This window comes from Ursus americanus, chromosome 3 (genome assembly GCF_024610735.1).
Source record: "Ursus americanus isolate L20-20 chromosome 3, mUrsAme1.1.p, whole genome shotgun sequence".
Lineage (NCBI taxonomy): Eukaryota > Metazoa > Chordata > Mammalia > Carnivora > Ursidae > Ursus > Ursus americanus.
In genome coordinates, this window is record NC_142129.1 from 57685536 (window position 1) to 57706754 (window position 21219).

General features: G+C 34.7%; 1 protein-coding gene across 2 annotated transcripts in view; it reads left to right on the plus strand.

Annotated features, from left to right (window-relative positions):
• The window catches only part of AGMO (alkylglycerol monooxygenase), a 345788-nt gene that overhangs the window by 113153 nt on the left and 211416 nt on the right, over window positions 1-21219 (plus strand). For both annotated transcript variants that reach the window (XM_087861006.1, XM_087861008.1), the window contains exon 4: window positions 12567-12670. In XM_087861006.1, the coding sequence (XP_087717132.1) occupies window positions 12567-12670 (104 nt within the window). The remainder of the gene's footprint in view (window positions 1-12566; window positions 12671-21219) is intronic.

Consider the following 21219-nt stretch of genomic DNA (forward strand, 5'->3'; position numbering starts at 1 on the left):
ACTGCCATGATCACACAGCTTCTGAATGTCTTGCTTCCACAATGTCACTTTTTTTTTCCCCACTAAAGAGCTCAGTGTTTCTTTAACACCTGTTTTATGTCATCTTATATAAATTCCTTTCATTTTACTTACATTGCAAAGTGTTCCCTCCTATTGCTCTACTCTCCATAGGGGTGGAGGTATAGTTGGAACATGTTATACTGTGGAAATGACTTTTAAAAAGCACACTGACAATTGTTATTATTAACACAACTGATCACTAAGCTCTTATGTCTGGAAAAAGAGGGTCAAGACATTGTTAAACAGATCCAGATTCTACCAGGCTATCATGAAGATGAAAATTTTGGTGAAAAGTTTTATGGTAGAGGAAATTTTGAATCTCTTTCAGCATTGGTTAGATAAATAGCATTGTAACCTGTCGGCTGACTTATCCGTTTATCCTCTTTAGTCCCACCATTTGGTGCCTCAGCTTCCAACCACTAAGTTTTGAGTATTGTGGGAAAGGTTTCATTGACATCACTTATTGCCATTAAAGCACTTCCCTTCTGAATGTTGCCTGCCAAAGTGTGTGGTATCCTGTGGAGCAAGAGGATGAGGACATAGATTGCAGTGAGGCTGAACAGTTTGCACTTCCTAGCAGTGACACCAGACATCAATCTTTCCTAAAGACAGCCGAGAACACATGAATATAAGAACTCTTTAAAAAGAACAAGTGAGGCATTATCCAACCAAAGGGAAAAAAAAAAAAAAAAAGGCCACCAAAGCATTTTCTTAGTAAGTTTCTCAAGGATGAAAACGCATTGACATTACTTTATGTGTCATGTTTGTTGTTTCAAGAAACAAAAGAAATCTCTATAAGATTGATATTTATGAGGTTGAAATTCTTGATGGGATAGTGTTTGAAAATCATTAATTGCATCTCAGAGTGTGTGTTGCGTGTTTTACATGTGCACATCAGCTGGCCTTACAAAAGAATACTAATTTGGTCACAGTTAATCTGTTTCACATGGTCTGCAGCATCAAACATGACATCATTATAGGAAATCACTTTATGCAACTCTGCAACACTAGGAGATCTTTTTTTTTTTTTTTTTGTCATTTGACAAGGTTTCAGACAACTTGATCACAGGAAATGAGAGAATTACTAGGAGAAATGTGTTAAGAGCATTGTGTTGACCTATGCTAATCTGTAGTGTTATCTAATAGATTTGTGGCTGCTCAAATTCACAATGTACTGCAAAGCTTAAAGATCAAGGCAAGTTACTGTGGACTCATGGGTGTCAGACTCTAATGAGAAATATCCAGTATAAGCTGTAGACATAGATAATATTTTGCTTCATGTCCTTCTACCTTTAACCAATTTAAGTCATTTTCATTGCATGCAGAGTAATTTTAAAAATAATTGTTTCTGATTCTAATGGCATTATAAAATATTTCTAACAACTTGTTTTGGAAATTATATTTAAATACAATGCTACTCCTAAGAAGAGCACTTTTTTCAGTAAAAAAATATGGTTCTTTGTTTTTGAGCAGTAGGATTAAGACCAGTTCACAGTACAACCACAAATATTTGGAATAACAGAAAAGAGGGAGAAAGGGGATGCATGGCAGCTTTGCCTGACTTCCTTTGGATTTTACTAACAAGTTGAGTAATACTACAAATAACCTTATGGATAGCCCTATGTGTTTTGGCCATTTTTTGGTTTTCTGTTTGGGGATTTAAAGATATTCAGGGGGTTTTGTGCAGGTGTATTATTTTTTTTGTTTTTTGTTTTTATTGTTTGAGGCTTCTAAAAAGAAAATATGACAAAGTGATATATCACATTCATATTCTCCCAGCCTCAAGTATATAAAAAATATATATCTTCAAGTAGAGATTAATTTTATGATGGGATAAGCTCAATTATAAGCAAGTGGGATAGCTCTAGTGGTGACGTTCTGCAAATGGTTAAGAAATCGAAAAACAGCACTACAGGTGGATGGACTCTGTGTTTGATATTCTAACTTCAGGACCAGAGGGGCAGCAATACACCATATGATAATACTTAATATATTTTGAGGAACTAGAGGAGAATGTCCTTTGGTATGAAAGCTATCTTATTACTTTAGAATTTGACTATGTCGAATATAGTTTTTGAGTTTCTTCATGCGCTCTCCCCTATAATTTTTCTAAAATGTCAAAACTTTAAAAAAAAGAATATCTTACATTTTATTATTGCCTTTCACAAGTAATAATGTTCTTCTGTGTTGCCTTTGGCATTCATCATTTTCCTTCGTATTTTCTTATATATATGAATGTTCCTATCAGTAATAAAACCAACTCTTAGGCCTGCTTGCTACAGTGTATTAGAAGAAAATATCACAAGCTTATGTGAAGTCATTTAAAAAAAATTATACAGAAATACTGGTTTTTGTCCTGATTATATGCTAAGCCCTGCATAACTATCTATACAGAGGTCAAAAGGATATAAAAAGGCACTGAGATCTGCTTCTGCTTTGAGTTCTTTCTGGGCTATTCTCTCTCTTGCCTGGGTGGCCAAGATGATGATGATACCATTAAGAAGGAAAGGACAACAGGGGATAGAAAACAAGACAATGAAATAGATTCAAAGCATAATATGTATGGACTTCCCCCCAAAGGAATTCAGACCCAGAAGTCAACAGAGACCTGTAGACTGAAGTATTTGGAAGCCATCAACTTTTGGATAAGTGGTAATTGAAGTAATTTTAGGTAATAGCACAACATGAAAAACAGTGAGTGTGAAGAGCGAAGAAAAAATGAGTTAGTCGCTTTAAATGGGTGAGTAAAGAGGAAGAGATCAGGGAAATGCACCTATATAGTCTATAAAAAGAAAAAGGTGAATGGGGGGCAAGGGGGAACGAAAGCCAAAGGAAGAGGTTTTCAAGGCAGATGAAGTGGTCAAATGTTTCAGAAAGTTAAATAGAATGCACCTAAAAGAGGTCTTTAGTTTTGACAAGAAAGAGGCCACTAAGAGAGAATGAAGTGATATTAAGAATGAACTTAAGAACGAATGGGAGGTAAGGAAGTAAATAAACTGTTCTTTTAAGATGTTTGAGGTAAAAACAAATTAAAGAAATGGAAGGTCAAGTGATCATGTTTTACAAAGTGGGATGTTTTGTTATGATTGCAATTAGGGAGAAGGAATCAGTTAAAGGGAAAGGGAAAATTTTAAAAGAATTGATTTTACTAATGAAAATACACATATTTATCAAATAAAACAGTGTGACTCATCTAGTGATTATTCAAACTAGCCAATTTTTTATAAACACGGGTTTAATAAAAAATATTGGTGTCTACTATGCAAAGAAACAATGAGGTGCTGTAGAAAATACAAAGATGGACAAATCTCTCTCATTAAGAAGCCTATAAAATAGAAGAGTATGCAAAATAATAGAGTATTTGTGATATATGAGGCCTAGGAATAATAATGATTGTATAATAATTATGGACAGGGGGGCTAGAAAATGACATAGGCAGTGGTCCTTGAGAGTTGAAGAATATTTTAACAGGTTCTGGAAAGATAGGGGACTGTAAAGTGCTGAGGGTGTTCAAGCCCAGAGGATGGAGGGTACACAAGAAAGAGAAGGGGGAAGCTACGTATTTTTTCATGTAATATTCCTGTGTCACAAACTGTTACTCTTCTGATTTTACTTTAATCATTTCAAATATGTAAAAACTACTCTTAGTTTGTTGGGTGTACAAAGCACGTTGTAGGCTGGATTTGGCCCATAAATTAATGCTGATCCTCACATGAGATTGTGAATAATCTAAGGGCAGCCTATCTTATACATAGATGTCAAACAGTGAATATTTCCTGATTGTACTGAAGCACTGAGGCCTCAGACTAGGAAAGCAGGCATGGATTATGAAAGAAAGGAAGCAGGTAACACAGTAGACTGACGGGAAGCCCAAAGTGGAATCTCACTGGCGAAGGCAGGGAGGAAAGAGGCATAATCAAAGGTACAATTGTCATATTACAAGTTCAGAAACAGGAATTATGGGCAGAAAACAATGAATTCAGTTAAGAAATAGCATTTGGGCTTAAAAGTCATATAGCAAGGGGGTCATGATTGGGGAATCTAAGGGGTAGACTATGAGGTTACCCCATTAGAATAGTAGAGGATAAGCTCCTGCATAACCACTTCCATCTTTCAATGCCCAGAGGTCTAAGAATATTACATGAACCTCTTTCTCCAGTATCAATGGGACAAGGTAGTCCTTGGCATCCTCCCTTTTAAATCAGACATACATTCAGATTTAAGGAGTGCTTTGAAGGGGACAGAGGAAAGGGCAAAATAACTCATCAGAGTAACAACATTCAGTTCCAAGATGTGTCAACAAGTGAGGAATTACAGTTCCTACGTACAACAGGAAATCTGTCAGGTACAGATTGTGTCCTCAAGCACCAGTCACAGTGCTAATCTATGTCAGAATGACACCATTCACAAAGGATAAACCAACTTGTTCTAGTTGGGACAGTTTGGATTCAGTCTGTCACCTTTATTGGACACCATAGCATTTCTTGTATGTCCAGTGGTATAGAAAGTTTCTGACATAAAAACCATACTCATTTGCTATGACACAGTAAAAATTAGTTTGAAAACATAAAGGTGAGCAGTAAGACCAATAGAAAGCTCTTATTATTGGCAAAGAGATACTGGTAGGTTTTTGTTGTTGTTGAAAGGTAATCTACATTTACTCATGGCGTTTATTAGAGAATGAAGACAGATTGTAACCACTTTCTAGCTAGTGGTTTCAATGCCATTTTTCCTGATTTCCTGTTTTTTTTCCTCATAACCCTCGGTTGCTTTGCTTTCCTATTAACTTCCTTATATTGCTCTTTTTTTTTTTTTTAAGAATTTACTTATTTATTCGACAGAGATAGAGACAGCCAGCGAGAGAGGGAACACAAGCAGGGGGAGTGGGAGAGGAAGAAGCAGGCTCATAGCGGAGGAGCCTGACATGGGGCTCGATCCCACAACGCCAGGATCACGCCCTGAGCCGAAGGCAGACGCTTAACCGCTGTGCCACCCAGGCGCCCCTATATTGCTCTCTTTTTAAACTTTGAAAGTTATTTGTTCTTAGATTTTGTGACTTGTAGAGACAAATTAATCACTGTTCCAAACATAGTACAGCCAAAGTTCATTGTGTCTCACCACAGGCAAGCATGCTGCATGGAAGGAGTGTCATAGAGAGCTTGCCATTCCTAGCTAACTCTATTGACATATAAAAAAGCTCTTCTCCCATGATTTCTGCCCCCTGATTGTGCTAGTTGGGGTACTATAGATCCCAAATGTACGTCACTAAATACTCTGGAAAATGTCTTGCTTTTAGTCTATGAAAGTATGTGCCTTTCTTAGAATCTGAATAAATTTTAAGAATCTCATAATAAAAATCACTAACTTCACCAAAACCCAAGTCATGACATTAATGTGGCTACTGACTACCAGGACCCTCGGGCACTAGAATTTGGTTTTATTCAATCAATAAGTAATTTTCATGAGACGTAAACATTGTCAAATTTGTAATTATTTTGAAATGTAATACTGTTAACTTTTATTTCAAAGGTTTTTTTTTTTTTTTATCTAATTCTGCCAACTTTTTCAGATAGGGATAGTTTCCTTATGGAAGTGGCTGATTTTCCACATAGGTTGGAAGGTATGGGAATCACTCTTAACCAAAAATATTTCTTCATTGGCCACTTATATTTCTGGAAATTTCAGTATGCATACCACTTAAAAATATGTTAGTTCAGTGATAGGTTTTCTACTGAGTGAAATTCCATGCATCAGCAGTGATATGAATGAGGATTCTGTAGCAGATTATGCAGCCCATGGCCTAGGGCCAGGGAAATACAAGTTTGAACCCACAGAAATCTAGGTGGTTACTTAGTCTTGACCAATATCTACACAAACTGACTAGGAGTAGAGGAATATAAAAGGAGAATGATTGAATTTAGAGAAGGAAAAAGGGTACATTGAAATCAAGCTGTCTTATTTATAGCATTACTTTCAGGCAACCTTGCATAAAACCTTGTAACGGAAGGGACAGTAAAGTCATCAGAATGAAGTTAGGGATGACTCCAGGTGGCCGAGGATAACGAGGAAAAAGCCACACGATATGTTATGAATTCCCTATAACCATGTGTTTTAAGCAGTATTTTGGAAATTTAGTGATAATAACATATTACCTTGAGCTATGCTAATTGGAGGTTGCATTTAGGAACATAGGTACCAGTTTCTCAGTTTGCTATGAAGTGCTTTCCCTATAGAAGTGTGTCTCTAGGAAGAACTGAGTACTGGAGAACATAGCTTTGTAGTAAGGTCAATGGCATTGGTGGTAACCAGATCACGTGCATTTGTATTGAGAGCAAAAGTTACTAGTGAGTATGTAGTGGAGTTAGTTCAATGAGTTATAACAAATTCCAGTGACTTAATGCAATAAAGATTTATTTCTCACTCACATCCTTTTTAAATATGGGTGAGTGGAGGCACCCTACTCCATGCTATCATTCAGACATCCAAGATCCTCCCGTCTTTCATTTGTCTTTGCATACAAAGCCCAGGGCACCAGCGTCCTCTGCTGAATATTCTGTATATTGTTTGCAGTTGAAGGGGAATAGGGAGAGTGGAGGAGGCGCAGTTGTCCTTTACCTCATCCTGAGGTTATACACAGTATTTCTACTCAAACTGCATCACTGAGAATCAGTCACAACACCCACTGAGGGGCAGTGGGGGTAGAAAATATAGTTTCTGCAACTAATAAAAACAATTAATTAATAAGAATAACTATCATTACTTACCTTAGGCAAATTACTCTATCCCATTATGTCTCCATTTCCTCATCCATAAAGTGGAAACCATACAATTATCTATCTTCTCATGTAGCTGTAACATATGAATTAGTACATGTAAAGGGTTTAAATATTGCCTAGTGCATGCTAAGCATTTTTATGTGTTTATCATTGCTGTTAATATTATTTGTATTATAATTATTATTACTCAATCTCATCTTTGAGTAGAAACAGGGAGGGACTTTTATGACAATTCTAACCATTGAATCGAGTAGGCAATCATCAAAAGTTGAATTGCATGAGATACTATGAAATGTCATTTCTGGGACATTTTGAGAATAGAAAATAAAAGAAGGTAGGGAAGTAGTCAGTAACTATAATGTCTTCTTATATTCCATGGAAGCCCTGGTTGTTATAATCTTTAAAAAGTTTTAATAAAATGTCGACTACAAAGTGATGCAGAATATGTGCAATTTACACAGAATTATATTTATTTTAAGGTATGTAAAACTTTCTGGACCAGTCAATCCTTTCTATAAATTTTTAAAAATTTCTATTTGGTTTCAGGTTCTTTGAAGGATTTTTCTATTTTGTGCTTTTCTCTATTAGCATACCTCAACAAATATTTGTACATAGCAGAGTTAATAGATTAGTGCTAAATAAGTCCTTATTTTTAAAAATCTACAATTAAAATGTAATCTTATTAAATTTAATCGTAATTCTTAGACTTTCCCAAATGGATTTAAAAGAATACAACTGACATAAATGTGGACATACCAAAATTCTAAAATTTTAAAATTACATTTCTTATTTTTAATGCAAGTGAATGTGGTAGGTATTAATAACATACTTATCAATAAGATTTTAATTAATTTTACCATTTTGTTCAAATAACTCAACAATAGGCATTACATTATTTTTTTGCTTATGCATTGTATAGAAACAAGTTCAAATTGGAAAAATAATGTAAATTCTTATGGATTTCTTTTTTTTTTACATCATACTGAAAAGCTGTATCTGCTTCTTTTTTGCTTGGTTTAAATTTTTAAAAGAATATAAACATATAAATGGAGAACCCTCTTTCTAAAATTCTACATGATAGAATTTAAAAGCTTCCATTTGAATATAAATTTTTTTAAAAAAGTATTAAAGTTTCAATTCCTAGAAAGATCTAACTAAAATGTGGTCACAAATTTTGAATAGTTAGTTCAAAGAAAACATACAGATGGCAAATAACCACATAGAAAGATAATCATAGTCATTAACCTTATGTCAATGAAAATTAAAACTTCAATGTGATACAAATACATAGCTATTAGAATGCTATGAAATAAATGAATTAAAAACAAAATTAATAATGCCAAGTGTTGCCAGAGATATGGAGCAAATGTAACTCTCTTACACTCCTGGTAGTATTACAAAAAGACATAGTAACTTTGGAAAATGGTTGGACAGTTTCTTTACAAGCTAAATGTAAATATACTATAGAGCTCAGTAATCTCACTCCTGGGTATTTGCCCAAGTGAAATGAAACTTTGAGAAAAACTATATGAGAATGTTTATAGGTTCTTCATTTTTAATTGCCCCAAACTGGAGGCAACTAAAATGTTCTTCAACTACTGAATGAATAAAAACAAAACAAGAAGTCTGAAGTGACCATAAAAATGGAATACTACTCAACAAGAAAAAGGAAGAAACTACTGTTAAATACAGCAAAATGGAGAAATCTGTAATGCATTATGCTAAGTGAAAGAGACCAGACTCAGAAGGCTAAATACTATGTAATTCATTTATACAACATTCTCAAAAAGGTAAAACTTATAGGAAAGAATCCAAATCAGTGGATGGAAGAAACTGGGAGAATGAGCCCAAGGGGAATTGACTACGATATTATCTACTTTGTAATACAGTATTGGCTTATCTCACAGTCTCTGTGGGTCTGGAATCTGGGCACAGCTTAGCTTCTGGCTCCAGATCTTTCATGAGGCTGTAGTTAAGCAGTTAAGCTGCCTACTCACTGCAGTCTTATATGAAGGGTCAGCTGGGGGTAGATCTGCATTCCTTGTGGAGTTTGAGCTAAGGTGTTTAGTTCCTCACTGGGTAGCTTGAGGCCTCTCCTACTTCCTTGCCATGTAGGCTTTTCCAAAAGGCAATTCACAAAATGGCGGCAGACTTTCCTCAGACAGAGCATTTGAAAGTATGAGAGAGAGCACCCGAGACATAAGCTTCTATCTTTTTACAACCTAATATCAGAAGTGACATCCCATCACCTTTGCCAAAATTATATTCATTAGAAGGGAATTATTAAATCCAGCCCACAATCAAGGGGAGGGATTATACAAGAGATGAACATCCTACAAGGGCACGAATCTTTGGGGGCCATCTTAGAAGCTTCTTCCATAGGCAGTCCTCTGGATCCCAGTGATTCATTTTTCTCCTACTTCACAACACCCTCGCCTCTCCCAAGATCCCAAGAGTTTCATCCCATTACATTATCAGTTCAAAGTCTGGAATCTCATCATCTGATCAGGGAGCCATGTTAAGAGTCTACTTGCCACAACCACAAAGTGCAATGAGGAATTTTTTGGGTTGATCAAAACTGTCCTGTATCTTGATTGTGATTACACGGCTGTATTTGTTTGGTAAAAACTCATATTACCAAGTACATAAAGGGATGGATTTCACTGTATGTAAGTCATACTTCAATGTAAAAAAAAAAATAGAAAAAGTTAACAAACTAAAAAATATAACACACACACAAACACACACATTACATTAAATTTTGGCCTAATTGAATGATTGGTCAATGTATTAATAAAATTTATTTATACAAATCTTTATTTTAACACTGGAAAACAGCATAACTATTTCAAACTATATCGTTGAAAAGCCATAATAACATACCAAATGCTTATATAATCAGTAATTCTCTTGTAGGAAAATAAAATTGTTACAGACTACAGTTTGTAATTACATTAGTTCTCTGATAGATGTTTATTCTTAAAATACCATTTTTTTCCTCTTTGATATATGTTTTTATTCCTTAGAACAAATAAGTCAAATATTAGGGGGAATGAACATACTTATAAATGCACTGTTAATTTTTCATTTTGTTTGCAAAAGAACAATTGGAACAATTTTCTATAAAATGCATTTTTATAACCACTTTGAAAATGATTTACTTCAAGTAAGGTGTATAAACTGTGGGAAAAAATCATATTTTTTCTTGTTTTTCCTAGTTCCAGTAAGTGACAGAGGTAAGGCAGTAGGATCCAGTTACCGTACCCTGTTTTTACAGCTGTACCTCATTGAACGAAGGCTTGTGTTACACACAGTTTGTGATAGGAAGTAAAAGCTTTTAAAACAACTCAAGAGATAGCTCTTTAACCTGCACCTTTGTGGATTCTTTGTTCCACCATTTAGCTTCTGTGGAAGTTATAGGAAGTAATTTAAATATATGTTTTTACTCTCTAATTGGACCTCATCTGATTAGCTCATCCCCTTCTGAACTCATAACATGGATGCATTATGACGAGTTTTTAAAGCAAATCCCAAAAAGTCCAACGGAATGGACAATAATTTTTTTTTGTAATGAAGTTTATAAGTAATAGGTTCTGAAATGTTTAATAATGGGTATGTTTTAAAGAGAAATGGCGTTTGGATTATTTCAGGGTTTCACTCTGTAAGGAGTTTTAAAAGACTTAAGAGATTCATCAAATTTATTACTTCTTAATAAACTGTCATGCAATAGTGCCACAGATTTCTTGGTTTATCTCTTATTTGTAGCTATATAAACTAGCCAATAAATCAGAGATTAAGGTTCTAGGTTATTTCAAGGATTATACCTGGGAAGTTAGAGATCATTATGGTCAAGTACTTTTCATTTGTATAAGAGCAATTTCCTTAATTGCTTGGGTAAAAATATGGGGTTATTACCAGGAATGATTGAAATGTCAACCAATCAGGATCTAAGTTACATATAAACTTACGGCTTATGAAAATACTTGCCCCCCCTTGAAAATAATAAAAAAAATAATAAAAAAAATAATAATGACTTCTGATGGGGCCTCTATTCATAATTCTGTTCATAATCTTTCCATTTTCACAGTATTAAGTCCTTCCTATATCTGAGCTATCATTTATTTACCAAAATTATTTTGCAGATTTTGTTTGGTAACTCCCTACATAGATTGTCCAGAAAGCTTTCATTTCCTAAATGAATGGCAGAGAAGTCACCCAGGGAGTGAGTTAGTTAGTTAGTTAGTTAGTTAGTTAGGTTATTTATTTATTCATTTTTATTTCATTTTATTTTACTTATTTCTATTTAAATTTACATATTTATATACTTTTATCTCCATGATTTTCATAAAACCTTCTAGCAAATTAGTCTTCCATGTGCTAGGTATTTTAACTACTAGTATATGGCAACTGTAATAACCAGGGCACCTGGGTGGCTCAGTTGTTAAGCACCTGACTCTTGATTTCGGTTCAGGTCATGATCTTAGGGTCTTTAGATAAAGCCCCTAGTTAGGCTTCATGCTGGATGTGGAGGCTGCTTAAGATTCTTTCTCTCCCTTTTCCTCTGCCAGTCCCCTATTCTCCCTCCCCCAGGTCATGTGCACCTGTGTCCATGCTCTTTCTCTCTCTACAGAAAACAAAACAAAACAAAAATAAAAAACACCAATAACCCACACAATATTTCCACACTTAGGGTCACTGTTCGGTCCCTGTGCAGGCAAGACTAAAAGATTTAATTTCTAATCTCTACTGGCATGGATACAGTGATCATACTACACAGTTAATTCTGTCTCCTGTATTTGTAGCAAAGAACACAATTACAGCTAGTTTAGCTGTACTTTCTTTTAACTGAATAGACTGTAGTGTGGTATCTGTAATTCTGGTAAGAAAAAAATATTCACAGAATGAAAAATGTGGGCTTGTTCTATCTACTTAGGAGGTCATTATAGTGGCATATTGTAGAAAAAACAAACAACTGTCCCTTTGGGATGTAAATGAATTGCAAGGCAGTTTTGGGCCATCCGCATAATACTCGAAAATAAACAAGTTACATTTCCTTTTTTATTATAAGGATGAACAGCAATTATGTGGGAGAATTTTAGAAATGGTAGTGTTTTGGTAAGGTACAGAAAGAGCTGTATGCATTAGCTAATCTATTTCTGTAAATAAAAATGAAATGTTGAGTCTTAGAACCAAATATTACTCTACTTTGCCTTTTATTCCAATAGACAGATTTTGAAACTTCTTTAAAAGCCATCAGGAAGGAATTTTATGTAATATTTCATTCTAAAATTTATGTACCAATTTCTCCCATCACATTATTCTTCTTTAATTATAAATATGTTACCACATACTGAAAAATCATCACTATCCATTGACTGTATTGTTACAACATTGACAGTTAGCTTTTATGATTTGTCATATTATAATAATACATTAGCAAGTATAAATTTTGGAAGTAATTTTAGCTTGCTGGAGGCATTTAATTATATTATATATGCTATACATACTTATTTGCTATGTTTCAGTTTTCTTATTTGTTTGTAATTTATATCCTCTCTGTTTCCAAAAGTCATTTGAAGCAGCTTCTTTTAATTATAATTATATTGGCTAGGTTTTTCAGAGATGTTCCAGATTTTTCTTCTTCACTTAACAAGAGCAGCGTACATAAGTGAAAATGGAAGTTGCTTTGTTCTTATTCTCATGGCTCATTTCAAATTATGTGTTTTGCAGAGGTTAATATCATGTGGGCTGGACACCAAACCCACCACAGTTCTGAAGACTATAACTTATCCACAGCACTGAGACAATCTGTTTTGCAAATATATACTTCCTGGGTAAGTTGTATAAAATTGGATAAATGTGATAATATAATACATTTTTTAAAGTCTCACTTGTTTCTATTTCCTTCAAGTCAACTAAAGAAAGTATTTTACTAAAAGGCTTTTTTCTCCTTTTATAAGGCAAGACATATGAAGCAAGTAATGTTTTGTAATGGTAGTATTTTATTTGATAAAACAAAACAAAGCAAAACAACAAAAAATAACCTTGAGGTATAAAATAAGGTGAGAGTTTGGCTGTCTATTTTTTTTAATTTACTATAACTAATAAGAGTGATGTGTAGACAATGTGTCTCAGTTCAAATATATAAAAATATTTCATTTGAAACTTTTAAAAGCAGTTTTTAAAAATTCGACTCCCATTTCTGCATGCCCAAGTGAAATCTACTTAAATTCTGTGCTTTTCATTTACATATTAGAGCAGTTAATATGATGCTCAACAAAAATTTTGGCTCTAAAATATTTTTACATAAGGAAATGAGCAGACTAATGAAAACCAGAAATAGCCTCTAGTTTGAAGCTTCTTCTGATTCACTGGGCAAACCTGGCCCACTTAGTAATAACCTTCATTTGTGATTGTCACTCCTTAGATCTCAGTAGCTATCCAAACTACACTGCTAAGAGGCATTTTTTTAAAAAGATTATTTGACAGAGAGGCAACGAAAGAGGGAACACAAGCAGGGGGAGTGGGAGAGGGAGAAGCAGGCTTCCCGCTGAGCAGGGAGCCCGATGCGGGGCTTGATCCCAGAACTCTGGGATCATGACCTGAGCCGAAGGCAGATGCTTAATGACTGAGCCACCCAGGTGCCCCTAAGAGGCATGTTGAGCTAGAAAGTCAGAGTTATCAGGGCATCTGGCTGGCTCAGTCCATAGAGCATCTGACTCTTGATTTGGGGGTCATGTGTTTGAGCACTCATTGGGTGTAGAGATTACTTTAAAAGAAAAAGAAAGTTATTGATGTGTAAGTGCTACCAACTATAAATTATAATGATCTAACATTAGTATGATTCTTTATAGTTTACAAGGCACTTTTAGATATCATTTATTGAATACTTTCTGTGTGCCAGATAATCTTCTAAGATCACTTTATGCATTAACTTATTTGATCTTCATGGCAACTTTAAGACACTTTAAAATGATGGAACTGAGTTTATAGTTCAGTCACAAAACTAATAAAGGGAGGAGTTTAATTTGAACTCATTCAACCTGGCTGCAGGGTCTTGGATCTTATCCTCCACACTAAATACTCTTGTATTTGTCTCTGCATTGTTTTTCACTTACATTACTATGTTAGATCAAGTGTTACTATTATCAGGGAACCGAAGATCAGTGAGGTTAATTACACAGTTAGAAAGTGACAAAACCCCATATTTGAAGCCAGGTGTCTCATAACCTATAAAAATACATATACTTGCAGGTGTTGTAACCTAAACAACAGCATAGGCAAAACCAATCTATAAGCCAGTGATGGTATAAATACATTTGTTAAAAGAGATATAAAAAGAAATCCAACCCTCCACCCCCCATGCTACACACGCATGTTACAGCTTGTGTTAATTTCCTAGGGCTGCCATGACGAAGTATCACAAACTGGATAGCTTAGAACAACAGAATTGTGTTGTCTCATAGTTCTGGAGGCCAGAAGTCTGAAATCAAGGTGTCATCAGGGCCATGGTCCCCCTTGAAGACTCTAAGGAAGGAACTGTTCTAGTCCCGTCTATGAAATTTTTAGTTTCTGATAGTTCCTTGGCTTTTAGGAACATAATGCCAGTCTTCACATGGTGATCTCCTTGTGTCTATGTTCAGATTTCTGTTTTTTATATGTAAGGGCATCAGTCATTTTGGATTAGGCCCACCCTACTCCATTATGAGCACATCTTAACTAATCACATCTGTAAGGACTCTGTTTCCAAATAAGGTCACATTCAGAGGTATTAGGGAACAGGATTTCAACACACAAATTTGGGGGGGCACAATTCAATCCATTACATGATCTAAGAAACATAGGTGGAAAAGAAAGAATTTATATTATATGTTCCATCTTCTTATAGCTTATACTGGAACTCTGGATGATTCAATGTGAAGAAAATACTATCTCTCTTACAGTTGTCTAGCTCAAGACTAGTCTAGAGCTCTAGTGAATAAAGGGAACAGGCCCCTGATGGAAGGGAGGTATACTGACTATCCTCCCTTCTTAAGAAATAGTTTCATTAATACAAACTTTTATTATCCTGTAGAAAACAGGCTTAAATATATGACCGATTAAAATAATAATCTCAAAAATCCTTATTCTCTCCTGAGTTATAAAGATAACTTTGCACAAAGATAACTCAAGCCTCCAGAGCTTACATTTTGGGGGAGAAATCCTCCAAGAAAAGATAGAGCTGTGTTTGGAGTTGTTCCAGGAAAATCAAATGCAGTGAGTGAACTGGCTGTCTGAGGAATTATCAAACAAAAATTTTTGTCAGAGCATCATAGACTTCAGAACTAGAAGAAATCTGGGAGACAATATATTTAAATCATCCATTTTAAAAGCTACAAAATGAATCTCAGAGGGGCCTGCTACATCATACAGTATTGAACATTGCTGGTTGGAATTTGAGTCCAGACATGTCACTTCAAGTTTATGGTAGTCTTTATCCTGGTTTCATTTGTGCCGTTCCCCCTATTAAGTCAATGCACTCAATGTTACAGATTAGTGAAAACCTAAGTAAAATGCAGGTTCACACCTATTTATTGCCAGTATAAATCCCTTTTATAACCTCATATCATCTTGCCAACAACACAAAATATGCTGAATAAGGAAATGAGCATTGGGAATTCATCAGAAGCTGCTAATTTGGGGTAGGAGAAGGAGCAGGCAGATTTGCAGTGTGGGAAATGAAAGGTAGAGATTATGAATCAGCCTGGATTTTTGTCTAGCATTTGTAGGTCTGTTAGAAGATGGCATAGATGATTTAAGTGTCTGTGATGGTTGGTCTTTCTAGACATTAAAATAAAAGAAGTCATCAGGATTTCCTTTGAGTCTTTTTAAAGATTTTTTTCATTAGCACTGATAGGTAAGGTATATAACTTGGTAGTTAGTTAGGTAACAATATGTCTTAGAACAAATAATACATGTCTTTGAAGAGAAAATTAATTCATAAAATGAAAAGTATAATTAATCTCAGAGTGTTTTTCTTTGATATTACTATGAAAATTAGGGTGGCAGACCTGTCATTCTAAGTAGTTAAAGATAAGAATTAAGCTTTCAAGAATCTCTAACCATACTTTCTGCACTTTTTTTAAAGCCAGTTTTAATCTTAGCTTTAACATTACTTCTCCAAAAAGAACTGCAATGGATGGAGTACCATTTTAAGTGAGCTTTATTTAATGTATACTGAAATAGGTGGTTTTGCATGTTATTTCAGTCTTTTACTATCTTAATTGATATAATGACTTAAACTTGATAGTGTTTCCAAGTAATAAAGTGTGTCTAGATCCATGGATATTATGTTATATATAACAGTGTCAAGATTAACATTTCATTTCTTCCAGCTTTTTTCAGATAAAATACCTGAATGCTATAGTTTATATTCAAAGCATAGCTAGAGAAGTGCTAGAAAATAATAGAATGGGTTATGTCAGACGGTTACAGGATCCAACTTCAAGGAACTCCCAATGGCCAAAATCCGGAACAATTTGAACAACAAGATACATAACACAGTGTGGAGTTACAATCCAAAGCATAAAATAAACATCTTTGAAATCAGTCCATACTGATATAGATAAATGATTGAATAAATAAATGGGGACAAATATGTGGGAGATAACTTCCTTTAAAGAATTCCAAAAGAATTCCAGATAACATACATAGTTAATTCCTCACCCCCCAAAAATGGTGCTTAATGCCTCCCTTACCCCACCCTTTGATTGTAGACTGTACTGAGTAACTCCTGTCCAAAGAATAGAGAATGTATAAGGAATAATAACGATGTAATGGAACAGATGGTAACTACACTTGTGGAGAGCATAGCATAATGTATAAACTTGTCAAATCAGTAAGTTGTATACTTGAAACTAATGTAATGTTGTGTGTCAGCTATATTCAGAAACAAACAAAACGAAAACAAAACACACACACACCAAAAGGAAAAAGAGACAAAGGGTGAGGTGGGGGTGGAAGGTAACTTTAGAATGGAGAAACCCAGCAAACACAATCTCAGATAAAGTTAACGTTAACAGGGGTATCTTGTTGATAGCATAGTCCCTTTGATAAGATGTTATAATAACGTCCTATTAAATGACCCTTCACCCCAGGGTATTTATCACCAAAACCGATAGCCCAGAAAAGACATTTGTCAAACCTGAATTGATGGACATTCTACAAAGTACGTAACCTAGTACTCCTCAAAAGTATAAAATGAAACACAAGGGACATCTGAGAAATAGCCTCAGATAGAAGAGGCTATAAGATGTAAAGACTATGTAATAATGTGTTCTAGGTGATATCCTAAAACAGAAAAAAGAACATTAGGGGGGGAAAGAACTAGTGAAATCTAAATAAGGTGTGGAGTTTAGTGGAGTTTAGTTATGTACCAATTTGTTTCATAGTTGGGGCAATTCAGCACAATAAAATGTTAACAAGAGACACCGGGTGGAGAGTATGTAGCTACTCCATACTATCTTTGCAACACTTTTACAAATGTAAAACTATTATAAAAATATTTATTAAAAAATACAACTGCATGTACATACCTACATTTTCCCAGAGCCACCGTGGATGATATAACAACTCTAGGAAACCAAAAACGAACCAAAGCCCCTTAGAACTAGCAGCAATAATCATTGATTCCTGGGACGCCTGAAGCATCCTAGAGAACAATGATTCAGCCAGTACTATTTTATTTGTATAAAGATTTTATGTATGTATGTATGTATGTATTTATTGCAAGAGCACAAGCCGGGGGAGGAGCAGAGGGAGAGGAGATAGAAAATCCCAAGCAGACTCTGCACTGAGCATTGAGCCCCATGTGGGGCTCGATCCCACAACCCCGAGATCATGACCTGAGCCGAAACCAAGAGTCAGACACTCAACTGACTGAGCCACTCAGGTGCCCCCAGCCAGTACTATTTTAAATTGGTTCTAAAGTAACTCTTTATTTTTCCATTCTTAATCCCTCAACCCATCACCCACTGTTCCCTTTCCAGAATGCTGGCTCTGAACAAACTGAACTGCTCTATAGCTTTGAGAAAGGAATTTCGTAGACTCCCTACCACATGCAGAGGTAGCAGAGGTAGTCAAAACCTGGTCCCACTTCCGTCCCCAGTCTCATCCTCCACAATCCCCTACTGTCACCTCATCTTCAGGTAACAATTTTCAGTTCTTAAAATCTACCATGTCATAATGTCTTGATATGTCATTGCACATCCAGTTGTATCTGCCAGGAAAATTATTGGTCCTTTACCCCTGATTGTTATATCCTTCAAGACTCAGTTCATTCCTCTCTACAGATGCTTTCTAACTTTGCCTAGGTTGCTTTTTTTTTTTTTTTGGTCCCATAAAATCCTTCCATATCTCTATTATAGTATTTGTTATTTGCAGTATTGCTTTTCATGCCAACCTGTAAACTTTAAAAGGTATTTTTCACTGATATATCTAAAGTGCCTGATGCAGTCAGTGCTTAACAAAGGTATGGTACATAAATGAAAGAAATTTTAAAAAGTTTTATGGATGTCATGTATTTGACATTATGGGTGTCAAACATTCTGCTACATTAACTAGGCTAAGTCCAATGTGTGAAATAATTTAAATCTGTCATTTGAGTATTTATTATTTAAAATATCTCCAAAAATTAGAGCATAGGTGAGTAACTTATTTACCTTTCTGAATAAAATATATTTTAGCATATTTGTTTCATATATGAAGCTATAGAATGAGAAAGAGTAAGCTCTACATTTAATGAGCTGAGTATTTCTCTTAAAAGCTAGTGAATTAATGATAAATGCACTTAGTTTAAATGACTAGGTTAGTTAATTTATTTTTAGCTCTGTAGTATATCTCAATCCTTAAAATTTTGTTTTTTAGGTTAGTGTTATAATCAATATTATAAGAATTTGTAAAATATGTTTACAGTATATTAGCAATCTAAAAAGAGGTAAGTTTTATCCACCATCAGAAGAAAGAAATATAGTTATAACATCGATTTATGAAAGCTTTTTTTACCACAAGTTAGAGAACCTGTAAATATATGGTAATATTATTTTTGAGCATAATAATTTAAAAATACATACTGATTACATTTAAGAAACATGAGGGAACAATTTGCCAGAAATAAGGAAGTCTGAATCCCAGATAGCTCAGTTATTAACTAGCTTTGCCACTCTGAATCACTTGATTATTGTTTGCATCTCAGTGATTTTGTACATGAAATGGGGGTATTTAATATTTGCTCTGCCTTCTTCTCTTGTTATTTTGAAAATTATCTTAAATGATTAATGTGGAAATTCTTTGAACTATATCAAGTATAACTCACGTGTATAATATTGTTTTTATATTACATATAAGACTGCAGAGGAACATTTATTGAAATCTCGAATCTTTTATTACATCGTACTTTCTGCCAAACTACATAAGCAAATACCATTTTTCAGTATGTGGAAGTTGAAATTACATAAAGACAAATGTGAACAAATAAAGACACAAAAACTAACAACTTTGATGTACTGCAGTCAAATACACTGGGGATAAAATTCTCATAACTCTTATGTCATACATGGAAAGTGTGCCCTGAGACCCCCATGCAGTAAAGAAACAAAGCATCTCTCAGGACTTTGCCTCAGAACTCCAAGGCGTCCCTTGCCACCCTCAACCACCATTCAAAGACAGCATATAAGACAAAGTTCATGTCCACATATTAAATAAATGAAGCCCTTAGCTTGTTTGTATCTTGACAGGTTTGAGCCTTGATTCTAGCATGCATCAAGAAAATGGAATTATTCTGTAGTGTACCAAAGTCAATTTAAAATTTGGTAAAAATAAAATTATTCTCTGATATTTGATGTTTCATTTTTACAGAAATTTGATAGTCATTTGTAGTTTTTATGATGAAGGATAAATAAGAAGACTCATAATGAATAGCCCTATTGCTACTTGAGGAAAATGTAAAACCAGCTAAAATATCCAACTCTCTTTACATGTAGTTGTTCCTACTTTGAGACGTGCATCCATTCTTTTTTTTTTTTTTTTTCCATATACAGTTTTGATTGGCAGAGCTGGTCATGGTGGCAAAGGTTAGGCATATAAAGAGAAATAGGACATGTCCTCTGTTCTTAAGGTGCTTGCTTTCCTTGGTGGGATTCCAGTACATCGACGGCCATTATAAATACAAGTTGTTAAGATTTTAGAGAGAAGTGTCTGCTTTGGGAACCCATGGTGGGTGCAGGGGGACATCACAGAAGAAATGCCTGAGCCCAATCTGTAAGAATAATACAATTTTGCCAAAAATGAGGTTGTAAATGGAATATTATGTAGAAGGAGCATGTCTTTGAAAACAAAAAATTCTGAAAAAAAAAGTATAATAAACTTAGGAAATTGCAAGTGAAGTGTATGGGATGTGTATTAGTTTCCCAGAGCTGCCATAACAAAGTACCAAAGACTGGGTCTTAGAAATTTATTGCCTTATAGTTCTGGAGGCTAGAAATCTGATATCAAGGTATTGGCAGGGTTGGTTCCTTCTGAAGGCTGTGAGGAAGTATCTGTTCCATGCCTCTCTTCTAACTTCTGGTGGTTTGCTGGCGATTTTTGGTGTTCCTTGGCTTGTAGATGCATCACACCAATTTCTGCCTTCATCTTCACATGTCATTCTTCCTGTGTGCCTGTTTGCCTCTGTATCCAAATTTCCCCCATTTATATGTAAACCTATCATTTTGGATTAGAGCCCACCCTAATTGACTCATTTTACTTTGATTACCTTCATAAAAAATCTGTTTCCGAATAAGGTCACATTCTGAGGTACTGGGGAATAAGGCCTCACATATCTTCTGGGGAAACACAATTCAACACATGAAGTTTGAGTATGGCTAGAATATAGGATGTATAAGAAGGTGGAATGGGCAAAGGGGAAAATGGATAAAAGCATAGAAGTGGGAACAGAAAGATGGGCCTAGATTAGTTAAAATAAGGACTTCCTTAGTAGAAACACAAGCACTTATTCCGAACATACAATTTAAATAGTTGTGTTTTAAAGATAGAGATCATTGCACTCTGTGTGCAGTCATAAGATTTGGTTCTGTGTCATGATAGATTATGTAGATTTTAAGGATGTGGGACAGTATACTTGATTATTCAATCTTTAGTTCCTCAATTATGAAGGAATTGTTTTTCTCTAAAGTAGCATTATAAAAATAAAATTTATAAAATGTATAAAAATAAAAAAATCTTAGAAGTGCAGATATTAGTAAAGTTTAACTACTTTGTTAAAATAAGGTAGATATGAATCCTGGAGCTCAGTTTTATTTTCCCATTTCATTCAAAGTAATTAGACACCTAACTTGAACCTGTTTGC